Here is a 14,198-nt window from a genome sequence, read left to right on the forward strand (position 1 = left end):
TTCAAAAACTTCGATTTAATAATGTAAGATTTAAATAAAAAATATTCGTGTATTTTTAAATACGAAATTTTTATTTTTTGTAAATACTATAATAATAATACTAAAGAAAAAGCATAACATGGTCGAATTAAAGTATATATTCTTGATATCTCTATCAACATGTTTTACGTTATCATTTACCTGTATACAACATTCTCTAGCATTAGGTAAATCTCAAAAGAACTTGTAGGAAAAAGAAAGGAAAGCATTGTATTGCATGTTATAGCCTTACATTTTAGCTTTCTTACTAAATTAAAGAAATAAGCACTAAATATAAAAGTAAAATCGTGACAGAAATAACTACGTATTTCATATGTTTGAACAAAATAGTAAACTGAACGAAAAATCTTCTACTACAATTAAATATCAATGAATGGAATGAACAACAATAGGTGTACTTACTATATGAATATTTTCATTTGATATAATATCGCTGTAGCAGTTAAATATAAATCGTAAAATTGTATAAAACATTATCCATCTGTATCAATCTTTACTTCTCTCATTAATCACCTATTAATCGTCTAAAGCAGTACCGTAAAAATTCGGCTCGTCTTTTTGTTTATCGTTTCTGATTTTCCAATAGGAAATACATGTAATATATATGGTACAATTTGCTTAGCGCTTATACATTAATATACTAGGACATAGAAATTGGTTAAAGCATAATGGAAGGTATAATCTGCTTGAAAATTTATAACATTTAATAAAAATCTTCTTCGACAATGTATTCCCGTCGATGGAATACAAATGGATAGATAGTCGTTCGATATACAGAATGCATAGACAACATGCGCCTTTTACATTCACAGGAATGGACAAAATTATAACAAATTTATAATAACATTTGAGGATCCATCTCCTTAGTAATCTTTTGTAATTAAAAAAATATTGCATTTTTCTGAAACGCTACTACAATATGACATACGACCCAATTCGAGGAATATGTTATATACTTGCATTAACCATACAAAAATTATTATCTAGTATTGTAATTACTTGATCACATTGAAAACTTATCCCCATTTGTATTTTAACGTAAAATGTATGTTTAAAAATTCAATATACTCATATTAAAAAAGAAAAAAATCTTTGTTGAAAGAAAATAAAGAACTAAAGGAATGGATTTGAATACATTATGTGGTGGGAATGTATCGTAATAGCGTCTTTTACAACATGCAGTAACATATGTCGTTATAAGATCGATACATTAGAAAAATATAATGATCTCATGACAAAAAAATGTATAATAAAAGATATCCTCGTACAGTAAGTCCTCACGATATCCTATGTAGAAATAATTTGCTTTGAGCAATACTTCTCGAACAAATAAAATAGCTTTGTTTGCTTTGGAGAACGAACACTAAATAAAGAGATGTAGAACAATTCTCTCTCAGGATCTAATCGTTAAAAAATAATGATTCGCGTGCGTGTGCACGAAACACATCATCCACACCTACATACACGCGGAATAGCACACATAAACACACACGCACACACACGGAGATCCTAAAGTGGTCACTTTAACGCGGCATCAAGAGTGTCTTCACCGTATTTATTACGTCAGTCGTACATAGTAATTGTTTTTCTAGGCGCTAGTTAGGAAAATATCTCTATAAATTCTCTTAACGCTTCATCATTTCCAGATAGAGACATAGGTCAGTATATTATTTGCCTATGTCCTAATGACCAATCAATAAATCAGTCCATAACTGTTATCTTTTAATCAGTGTTTTTCAATCTTAATTATAAAATACGAAAATCTGAGCCTAAGCAGCGACTGAATGTGTGTCGCTCATTTTTTTTGTGAGCTCTTGGAGGAAGTCCCTGTATATTAATGAGTCCATGTTAGAAGAGAGGATGTAGAGAAGCCACCAGTCACCCAGATCAATCTTCTTGCTGATGCTAGAGCAGGTTTCGATAGAGGGAAGTCTTGAGGATAGTTGAAGCAATCTTGGTCTGATTGCTGGGGCAAAGATTATGGCAGCTCTGTAGACTATTAGGCCCAAGAGTAAAATTAACAGGATTGTAAACCAGAACCAGATAAAAATATACGTCTTTTCATTCACGATGTTCAATGGGAGAATACATAGCGAGTCGTGCTTCTGTATTGTTCCTGACGCGCCATATTTGTGAAATATGCATTTAGTGACGCGTGGAAAAATGTAAACCATAGGATCGACACGTTCCTCCTGGGGAACGTCAGGTAGTGAGAGTACTCGCAGACCATAACTGAGGAACTCGCCGTCAAAGAACTGATTCATCAGGCACAGTTGAAGGAAGATGTTGATGAGACAGAGAACCTCGCAGCCGAAATACCGATACACATACGTGTTGTGTGTCTGAAAGAAGAAGCAATCGGTGAATTGGCATAAATTGGACTCAATGAAGGCAAATTGGATCTAACCAAATCGTCTCAGCCTTCCTCTCGCCTTTGCTCTTACGCTTTTGTGTCACTGTCGAAAAATTCTTTCGAAGGATTCAAGAATTAAATTAGTCAAATAAGTTTGATCAAAATGACAGAAAAGCTACTAGTCATTTAGAAATACAAGGTGGTATGCAAAATTAAATGTTATTGTTTATTGTTAGTTAAGTATTGTATTTTATATGGTATCACTGTTTATATTTCATATTCTAACATTATTGGTATATAATGTTTTACTAGTTTTATATTTGGATTTAGGTTTTGCGGCTTATCTTAGAAACTCTAATTATTAAAAATAATGAAATGTTTAATAAATAATCGTATTACCTTTCTATACTGCATCAGGTAAACCATTAGCATTGACTTTTTCTTTTGAATGTTCTCCTCGCAATCGAGACTATGATTCATACCCATAACCAACGCGTTGATCAAACCGCCTTCGCACATGTTCCACAGCCATTGTGGAACGTAGCATAATACTGCCTGTGAAAAATTATAAATATTTGGTTGGCTAATAGATCATCTTAAAATTATATTCACGTTATTACAATATATTATATCCATAATAATCTCCATAAACAATAAAAGAAACGGAATTTTACAAGGAATCGTAATCGATTAATAGATTTAATATTTATAACTAATGATAAATACTCTCAGTAGCAGAAATATCACAGTTTTATTTTTTTTGTTAAAGCAAAGATTGGAATCAATCCTATGGTATTGGATATATTTAAAAAAAAATTTAACGAATATCTTTTTATAAACGGGAGTTTCTAAAATCTCCATATCAATCCTTGTATAATATTTAGATGAATGAAAATACTCTTGTAGTATAATCTTATACAACCTATGGAATTCACATCCGCGTTGATGTAATCTGTCTCCAGCAATATGTGAAGATTTAATATTAGATTTATCTGTGAGAGAAATTATAATGGTGTTATGAAAAATACTTATATATACAGTAAAACTATAATATTTATCTGAACTTTTTAGAAGACAGTTCAAATATGTATCTTCCTATGCAACAGGTTGCAATTACTTATCTTTCCCCTATTTGTTGAATGAAGAGTTCAAAATTAGATAAACAAATTGATTTGACAATGAATCGGACGCTGACTCAAATTCCATTATAAAAAATGGAGCTTTATTGCGTTTACACATTTTTAAATAAAACAGTTTTGTCAGTTTCTTTCTACTTATTAATTCAAGTAAAGTATTCTATCTACCATTAATCCATAACTACAGATCACTCGTTTTTCAAAATTTGGATCTTTATTCATTAACATAATTTAGTGGAAAATTTTAAGTGTCTTTGATGGAAAAAATCTATATTAATAAAAAAAATAGTTATATTAGATTAATATTTACAACATAGTGATTGAATAAATACAATTATTAAGTAATCTAATTTAATAACATATCTGTGTTAGTAATGAAAATGCGGACGTATGAAATTAAGAGTTAAATGTATAAAGATTATTTATTAAAACAGTTCTCGCGAAAAATAACAAGAAAAAGTGATAACATTGCGAGAAGAAATACATCAGAATTATCAGTAGAGGAGTCGTGATAAAGTTTTAACCGATCGATCTTTTGCAGTGGTGTATTCGTGCTCGCGAACCAGTTTCGGATATCTTATACGGAAAGAAGAGAACAGCGACGACAGTAAAGGAAAACTTAAACTGAGAAGTCGCGCGCAGCTGTCGCGGCCAAGCTTTATCTGTCGCGTGTGCAAGATTACTGATAAACGAGTCTTTACCTGGAAGAACAACATGAAGCACACCCATTGGTAGTAAGTATAATATTTCCTTGCATCCACATCGCCGAAGTCGTTCGCCACTCCTGGATGCGCCACCTCTACACCGACCTGATAAAAGGAACAAATGTTCTGTCAACAATAGGTAATGACGAAAGACTGCAGGTGTAGTTGATTAAATTTATATCTACATCGTCTATAGTCTGTGCGATATATTTGGTTTCGTTCTTTTTACAGGACGTGTCAGAAATATTGGTCAAAAGGGTAATTAGCGTTACAAATACATGACAAAAAATTGAAAAATTAATAATTATTAAGGAATTATATATCAACTATATGAATTATTCTTAATTAAGTATCATAATAAGGTTTCTGAAAAATTACTTGAATAATAGTTATTATCGATTAGGTGTTATAATAAAATTTATAGAAAAATATTTCAATATGTAGATTATGATACGGAACATTTGCAAATATATGCAAATACAAGACTTTTTTATACCTTATTTTGTCCAAATCAATAGCATGGAAATCATATTTATTAAATAATATGAAGGAACAGAGAGAAGAGATTAGTGGAAGAAAACAAAATTTCTTATAAAATCCTAAAGATGTTCATCATGATCATCAGTACTCATAATATTTATTTAAATTTTAAATAAAACATGGATTATGTTGAAAATATATTAAAATATGTGTTCGAAAATGTTTATTCTTTTAAATCATCATTGAAAAATTAACTTATAAAAACATAAAATGTTCATCATGATATTTAAAGTTTGAATAAATTCGAATTATGTACATGACTGATTATTAAATTTGCTTAAAAATTTGGGATTGACATAAACATTATCATAGATTATCATATATCATATATCGAACAAGTTTTTGCCTATATACGATTATATATAGTATATAGTATTTTATTATACATTACACATGTATCTAGAATTGTTTATATATAGTATATCATTTCCAAGAATGGTTTTGTTCATTCAACTCGCGTGAATTTGCTATTCAAAAATATAAACACAATATATACATATATTTTATGTGATGTGAGAGGTGGCGGTGAACTTAAAAATATTTAAATCATAATTCGAAAAATATTCATAACATTTAATTTCTTTACAATTAAATAAACTCGTTAAAGTCTAAATTATTTGATTTTTTAATGTTAAATAGGATGTATAATTCCTTAACGTAGATAGTATTTAATACAAGTACAATACAAGTACAAATCTAAGTATTTATTTCAAAAAAATATTATAGAACTACGATATGTATCTACTGAAGGGGGAAAACTTGTTTACATAATGAGATTATAAATATAGAAGATACAAAATTGAATTAAAATTGAAAAATTCAAACAAATCTAACAATCATGAAATTATACAGATTTAAAAAAATTATACACGAGATAACATTGATAACCCGAAACGATTTCGTCATTCTATATTTTCTGTATTATTAACAGCGATTTTGATTAAAAATATCGAGTAGCTTTCAAACTAATTAGATAACAATACAGCCTTTAATAAGCAAAAATTTTGTTTAAAAAAAATTTTTTTAAAGATTCGATCTCTAATTTTAATTATGTTTATGTCTCCGATAATTATGAGATTCATCTAACATAAAATTAAATACTTATCAAGAATTCTTATCTAAATACTAATAATAATAATTAATACTTTATACTAATACTTTATTTAATTAAAGAATCAAAAGATATCATAAATAATATACATCTATTATACAAGGAAGGAATAACTGCTGCTACGATTGCAAAACAATAAATTCCCATTTTTATCTATCTATGTTATGCAATTGAACATGCCGCGATAAAAACAATTTCTAATAATTAATAAAACATTTTCCACTATTAATCTGATAATTTCAAAGCTTTCTCATAGAATGTATATTCTATTATTGATACATAAAATTAAACCCTAAAACTGCCTCCATAGTAAAAACCAGTCAGTACAACATTCCTCTATTGTTATCAAAGAACCAAGCTCGTGCCGATATTCGTCAAATATCTGAAGGTTAAAAGCAAATCATCCAAACGACCATATCTATGATTAAAACGTGAGTTCAAGCTGGAAAATTAGGGACGCAGTCATTAACTAGATTACCCACCTGTCGATTAAATGCGTCCGGCATAGTAAACGTAGAAGTTATCCAGCAATAAGTATTGATAGGGTGCGTAGGTAAACCCTGAACGATACATGAAATAGGATTGCCAACGTATTGGGTAGCCGTGATCACCATTGAACACGTGAAAAGCAGCACTGTTGTGAAGCGGTTGTGTAACCGAAACACCATCGAATCCGTCGTTATTTCCTGCCATTTTAAATATTGTCCAAGACCTCCAAGTAACTTATACATGATTCTTTCGTTCTATTAAACTTATAAATCCTCCAGTTGTTTACAAAATTCTCGTAAGTTTCGCGCGTCCTCCTTCGTACAACTAATCCCACGTGGTAGAACCGTTCACGAACGAAAAGAAAACAAAAAAAAAAGAATAAATAAAATACAAGAAAGAAACACGGAGAAAAAATTGTATCAACTGAAACTTCTGCGAGTCCTCATCTACCACGTTCAGGTTCGAAAAACGGTAAAACGAAATGAAACTAAACGAAACAGACACACGATCGTCGTACGGCTGTGCCCATGCGGCGTGCCTCCCTCTTTTCGTTTTCTTTCAATTCTCCTTCTCCTTCGGCGTCCTTCTTCCTTTCCTTCTGCCCTACTCTATCCGTCACCGCTTCTTGTTCTTCTTCGAGGCGAAGAGAACACGCCCGCGCGCGCAATCGGTCACCGAACCACGTTGAACGAGATCGCGAACGTCCGCGATCTAGGACTTATATAGGTACGACCCTTTTCTGGCAGAAATTTAATTCTGAGATGCGTTCAAGAAACAGGCATATTCTATTGGCATCTTTCGTTACCGATCGATCGATCTGAATGCGCAACACGTTTCAGCCAATTTAGGTAAGTGTCGTAAATAAACAACTGCACGTGTGTGAGAATTCTCCGCTTTCCGATCGGTGGTGTATCGTTTTCTCCACGTGATTTCTTGTTGACCGATTGTAGATGAAGTGTCTGGTGTTACGTTGAATTACGTACAATTTTGTATAATTGTCCGGTTTCTTGAATCTACACAAAATCGCGCGACATCGCGGATTTAAGTAATTCTTCGCTTCGTGTCAAAGCTACGACACTCACTGTCAATCCTGCTTATTCCTTTCGGTCGCGTCGGCTGAAGATTTCTCGTGGAGAAACACAGCCTAGCGCAAAATTGTACAGCACCTTGAACTCTCCCCGACGTGCCACGAGCCCCCTCTTTCTCCTTCTCTCTTTCTTTCTCTCCTCTGTCCGCACGGCACTTTTTTCCCTTGATATATCGTGCAGATAGATCGTACGATGAACGGGTTGTTGCGAGCAGCAGCCAACACCGAATTGTGTCGGCATATACACGTATGTACGTAGCAGTCTTCAACGTCGACTGACGAGAAGTCAGTGGCTTGTTGTTCGGCCGAGGGGCGAGAGGGAAACTCTTTCGATCTGCTAGGGGGACTGCCGGAGTAGAAACGAGTAGGAGAGGGCCCAGGAGGTGGGGATCGAAACGGTGGGGGACCGACGGCTGCTTCAAACTCCCCCCTTTATACCATGATACACTATATACCATGATTCCATAGTGCATGCTCCTGCGTTCATGGCTGCTACCGTTGTACAACCGATTCTTTGCACTGTTTCTTAAACAACTTTTTTCTGATGAAAAACTCTACCTTGAATGTATACTTCAATCGAGAAATGTGATCAGTTGTAGAATGGTTTCAATACAACGATTGTTACGTTGGTTTCATTTTGTTTTTTCTTTATTGATTCGATTGTTTACAAGCGCGCGAGGCGGCAAAAATTTGAATATACGGAAAGGCCCACTTATTATTGCATAATAAGGGGTATTATTTTAATTTTTATAAAATTGGCCAGATAAAATGAATATATTTAATACGATTAGATTTGATTAAATTTATCACTTTCTAAAGTAATTTTAGCAAACTTTTACGAAATTTTCAGATTAAGAATTGGAGATGTAGTAGCGTTTTTAATTTTTATATATGTGTTTTATATTTATATCTATGAGATATTTGTACATATAATCTAAAAGTTAAATATGTAACCTAAAAGAACGTGATTGAAATTTATAGTTAGAAATACTTTTATTTTGACCCTGAGATGAAATAATAACCTGCAATTTTTAATAAGTCAATTCTGTATAATACTTACGCAAGAAAGTATACTTTCCAAAAAATTTAAAATAAGAAAAACAAATTTAAATATCTTAACAGTAAAAATTGTTTGACAAATTTTTGTGTCTCTAGTTTTCGAAAATAAGAAAAAAAAAAATACAAGTTTTTATATTCCATTCAAAGTCATCCAGTTTCTTCATCTCAGTATTCAAACTAAGAAGTTGAGTTGCGATAATTTAAAGCATCTTGGGGCTACCATTACCCACTACATACCGTTATTCGCCTGCTCGGTTCTCCTTCCTTTCTCTTCTGTCGGTCTTTCGTTCGCTTCGAATATCATAATGAAAGTAAATCGGTTTAACTCGATCGTTAAATTCAATTGAACACTGAGGTTGACAAGAGAATCGCACGTAGGATTTGCATAAGCGGTATTTGCGCTCTGAAAGGCAATAACGTCGTTCTTAAAACTATGATATATGAAAAATTAATGAATACTTGGGAGGAGAAAGTCGAAGAGAATTTTACGTCCGTAGATATTCTCTTTTTGTATCCTTTTCATTACATATATGTATCCTTGCTTTAAGGTATAAGTGGGCCAAGGTGAACCACATTTATTGTATGATACGTATAACATTTGTAAACAGAGCAAAAAAAGAAAACTTTAAATATACTCGTTCAATACTTCAAAGTAATATTTATTTGATAGTAAAATATTCGAAAGTAATACTAATTGTGTAATTTTTATGTTACTACTATTAGTGGCATTAGAAAATATTTACAAATTATAACTGATAATAGATTCTGTCGCTTTCTAGATTGGAAGTAAAACAGCAAAATCTATATAAACATTATAACACTAAAATAAATAAGAAAGGATGAATGAGATTTGATTGTTACATTTAATAGAGTAAAGATTGATTTCTTCATTATGTTAATAATATTTACATTAATAACTATTGCATAAAAATCAATTAGTATAAATATTAATTGAAAAAGTGCAAAATATAGAAATAATGATCAAAAAGCTATAAATTAGAGAAAGATACATTATTTAACTTTATAATCTAAATTCTATTTGTTTATAAGAGAAAAATATTATAATTTAACACATCATGTTACGAGATGTTAATAATATAATGCAGTGATAAATAATAGTAATTTAATTCCTTTCTCAACATCCTTTATAAATTACACTGTACGTTTCGTATGTTTCACATTTGTTCAGACTCAATTATAAGGATAAATTCGTGTGTGAAACTCCACAGGACGCGAACAACGCGGTAAAAATAATGCAATCAATATCAGCAATTTTGTGCTGTTCGCTAGGTTCTTTTCTTTTCCTTGTTTCACTCTTTTATTCTGTCGTTCTGCGAAGGGTGTTCGCTGCAAATGTGTACGTGACCAGATGCACGGTCCCTGAAAAGACTGCATTTTACCCTAAGAAACAGAAATATGTATATACCAGCATGTCTCCTGTATACTGCGTTGTCATTTGTTTAGGATGCTGAACGCTGAAATATTAGCCGTAAAAAGGACGACCGGTTTTACGAACGCGTCAGCGTAAAAATTTCTTCCATCATTCTAATTTTATATTTTATTTTTCTTCTTATAATATGGATTTTTATACTATTTATATATATTTGTACTTGATATTTTATATTACAAGACTACTAATTTGGAAATAAATACATAATTGTTTATGTTTTTTTATAACTTAAATCTGAAAAAAAATTGAGAACAAATAAATTTATTTCATTTTATTATATTTATCTTATTAAACAGAATACAGCATATTTTTATACGTGTAATATATACGTGTAATGTAATGTATAACTCTATGAGCAAACACTGACCATGAACTTGAACGATTACTAAAAATAATTTCCTCCCTTAATTCATGCTAAACCCACATTCTATTTTTGTATTAGTAAGAAGTAAAAACCTATTACCATTTGATAAAAATTAAACAGCAATCAAATATCGATTATCTAATACAAAAAATCAGTGAATCTTTATTTTATTTCCATAGAATCAAAATTTTTTTCAATTAAAATTTTACTGAAGTATATCCTTATAAAATATTTGAAATATAACTGATGTATTGTAAGTACACTTTTGTGACTTTCTATTTGACGTATGTTGCATTGAACTGGTACAGACATTCACTTATATAAAAAAAAAACGGTGACACATGTTACACATATGTTCATGGAATTTTGAAAGTCTCCCTGAGACGAACTACAGGAGTTCTGGTTACCATAAACCTACCGCTGCATTTCAAACCTTAGACTAAAACTGTTCCATGGTAAGGAATGTTTTACGTTGAGCAAAATAAGAGTAGGTAACACTAAAAAACGACGACAAAGTTTTTGTAACTTCAAGAGAAAAAATAAATTTAGAACTTGAAACTGTTCGACGAAAGTTTTACTTACGGAAAAATACTGCTCACAAAACATTCTGCAATTCGGCATTATGCGAATGCTTATCAAGATGTTCGAATAAGAAAAGAATTCAAATTCAAATGAGAAAAGGAGAAAGAACGAACGTAAATGAGATACTGATATTCAGCACGAGCAGACCGAACACTGATTGTGAGCACGTATCAACGGTGTTTCATTCGATGTCATAAAAACAAACGTATCAGTAGCAAATGGAAATCAGATATTGTGTAAATATTTTCATACATACGCCGTCACTTATCGGTCGAGTTTATTAATTAAAAGACTCGATAAATCACTTGGCTTGTAATGAGTTTGTAATGGAATTTTTTTTAAAGATATACCACAGATTCTTCAGAACAATTCGCATGTAATTTTTAACTTCTCAAAAATTTAAATATAATAATTCACTGTCAGCTGAAAGTATCATTTTGTACGGTGTATACGTATGCTACTACTGTGTTTTTATGTAATGTACAAAAAAAGAAAATATTTATAATAAAATTATAAGAAAGAGAAAGAGGGTATGCCATTTGAAGCGAACCACGCAGTTATCTCCTAAACTATTTGTTGCAGAAAAGAATGTCCCAAGTAAAACTTACTTTGCTTCGAGAGGAACATCTTATAGTAACTACCAGATTTATCTAAGTAGAGACATTTTCGAGATCTCAGGGTAACCTTTGGTTTTCTATATGGAACTATCTTTTTCATTTAGTCAGGTTTGTAGTTCTGTCCGAAAGGAATTTATTAATCTAAATATGCTAGTGTTTTAAGGTCATTCAAGATCATTTATTGTCGTTCAAAATTTACCTTTGTTGAACATCCACACATTGTTCTTCACAATATTTCGTTGATACGGTTGTAAACATGATTCAAACTTACACTAACTATTTGGATTATAGATACTTTTGTTTACAAACAGAAGTTTCACGAGTTAGAAAAATTTATCAAATGTCCAGTTGGACAAATTGTAAAGTAAAAATTAAATAAATAAAAAAAGAAAAAGTTTCACAAAACATTCTCAATTTTCCGATTGTTGGGTAGGAACAGGAAGCAGTGAACCCTTCCTATCAAGGTTTCCAGATTTAATGTCTCTAGATTTTATCTTAAAAAAGATCAGGTGTATCGGAAAGAACCCAACAACCCTGATGATGTGGAAAATCCTATAAGAGATGCCTGCCAACAAATTATTTCTGACACATTGGAGAGAGTACAACTATGTTTTACGTTTAAGATCATCATTTTGAATTTGAAAGGTAAAGTACAACTTCCGGAAGTTCAACGAAGGTAAATTCTGAATGGCAGTAAATAATCTTAAATGATTTTGAAATACTATCATATTTAGATTAAAGAATTTGTTTCTGACTGGGCTACAAACCTGGCTAAATGAAAACATATAGTTCCATTTAAAAAAACAAAGATCACCTTGAGATCTCAAAAACGTCTCCACCTTGACAAATATGATAGTTATCATAAGATGTTCTTCTTGAAGCAAAGTAAGTTTTACTTAAAACACTTTTTTCTATAACAAATAGTTTAGGAGATAATTGCGTAGTTCACTTCAAATAGGATATCCCATGGATACATATTATTTATACTACTTATTTGTTAAGGTTATTTATTCGAAATTGATGGACTTTCAGCGCGAAATCTTCGATGAGCTATACTTGTTTGAAAACATCACTCGATGAGACACAAGAATTCACAGGTATGTATGTGTGTGTTTCGAAAAAACGAGAGAACCGAAGAGAGATAACAGTCGATAATTCTTAGAGTGAATCTGATCGGGTATCTACGAAACTAGATATAGAACAGTATGGTCGATTTGGTGAGGCAGAGGTTTTCCTTTTCTTTTAAAGAAGAGGTTTTATTTTGTTACTTTTTTGATAAAGAACATTGCTTTTGTAACAAACAATAGCCATTTATTTTATCCGTAGCCATAACAAATTGGAAGCTGACATATTTGTGATTTTTTAAGTGTCAATCTTATTACTTTTAGTGACGATTCTGGATTCCAGTTGTTCTGTAATGAATGGGTTGAACACCACTTGTTTCAGAATGTTCATAAAACGTCGGAACAAAGTACAATGTACTAATAATACTACTTGTGTTGAATCCCTGTTAGTGAAACACTAAATGAAACCCGAAGAATCACAAATATGTCATCTTAATCATTGTGAAAGTTCAAAATCTAAAATTTTATTCTCAGTTTTATTCTCAGAAATATTTCCAAGTATCCCAAACATATTATTTTTAATTTAAAAAAGTCTAAACTTAATATTTAAAAATGTTTGAAGAACTTATAATTAGAACGATACTTTTTGATGCCACTGATCTGTGAATCTGTATATATTCAATAAAAAATTCGAAGACTCAGATTACTCTTGGGGAACGGCTTTCCTTCATATCCTTAACTTTTTCATTCTCGCTACATTCTTGCTTCTAACTTGTTTATTTTCTGCACATTGAACGCAAATACTAACCACAAACTCGTGATGGACCAAGTTATGAATTATTAGAAACGGGATTCAATAGCATATATATATATAGATTAAACACGTTGCTTGCTCTCACAATTACAAAACGAGTTTATTTTTAACAAAAGATAGGCGTAAAATTTTCCTAACTGATAACGAATACATACTTGTGAATTTCCTTAGTTATCGTACATTTGAGTTGTTTCACGTATTCGACCTCATTGTTTGATTCGTTTAGTTCCTTCCTATATGATTAAATTGCAGTAGGGTTATTTTAATGCGAGTATTCTATTAAATGAAAAAATTACTTAAACGAAATATTGAAAGAGTATTAGACAGATGAAAAGAAAATCATCTAGAAATTAGAAAAATGTACAGAGAATTGATCTATCTTTATTTATTTATTTACTTGTCTTAATATACCTATTTGTTAGGAAAAGTGTAATTATTACTTCTATACAAAATTTATAAAGGGAGAATCTTTAGAGTAGTTTTGTAAGGGTAGAGTTTAATAAAATTTATTGAGGTAAAATTAAAGTTTTGTTATTCTTTAAACCTTCGTTTTCGTTAAGGACTCTACAAGAAAAAAGACTACTTCAATAATGCCCAATCATGACTCTGGACAGGAGATTAACATGGAAACAACACATCACAGACAAATCGAAACAACTTAAGGACAAACTCAAAAAATTTTATTGGTTCATTGGCCGTCGCTCCAACCTAAGCACGCAGAACAAAATTACGCTCTATAAGACCGTAATAAAACCTGTCTGGACCTACGGAATCCAACTATGGGGAACA

At 31.3% G+C, this 14,198-nt stretch overlaps 1 protein-coding gene and 1 long non-coding RNA gene across 2 annotated transcripts; one reads left to right on the top strand and one right to left on the bottom strand.

The window, feature by feature from the left end:
* Positions 1-50: 50 nt before the first annotated feature.
* On the bottom strand, positions 51-7,788 carry LOC126920318 (innexin inx1). Its single transcript, XM_050730463.1, has 4 exons — positions 6,366-7,788; positions 4,230-4,337; positions 2,792-2,947; positions 51-2,381 (listed from the first exon to the last, which is right to left on the bottom strand). The coding sequence occupies exons 1-4, from the start codon at positions 6,612-6,614 to the stop codon at positions 1,809-1,811; spliced, it is 1,086 nt and encodes a 361-aa protein (XP_050586420.1). The 5' UTR covers positions 6,615-7,788; the 3' UTR covers positions 51-1,808.
* On the top strand, positions 2,378-4,715 carry LOC126920323 (uncharacterized). Its single transcript, XR_007711940.1, has 3 exons — positions 2,378-2,594; positions 4,070-4,371; positions 4,464-4,715. It is a non-coding gene; the product is annotated as an uncharacterized LOC126920323 (long non-coding RNA).
* Positions 7,789-14,198: the final 6,410 nt, after the last annotated feature.

Source organism: Bombus affinis, chromosome 9 (assembly GCF_024516045.1).
Source record: "Bombus affinis isolate iyBomAffi1 chromosome 9, iyBomAffi1.2, whole genome shotgun sequence".
NCBI classification, from domain to species: Eukaryota; Metazoa; Arthropoda; class Insecta; order Hymenoptera; family Apidae; genus Bombus; species Bombus affinis.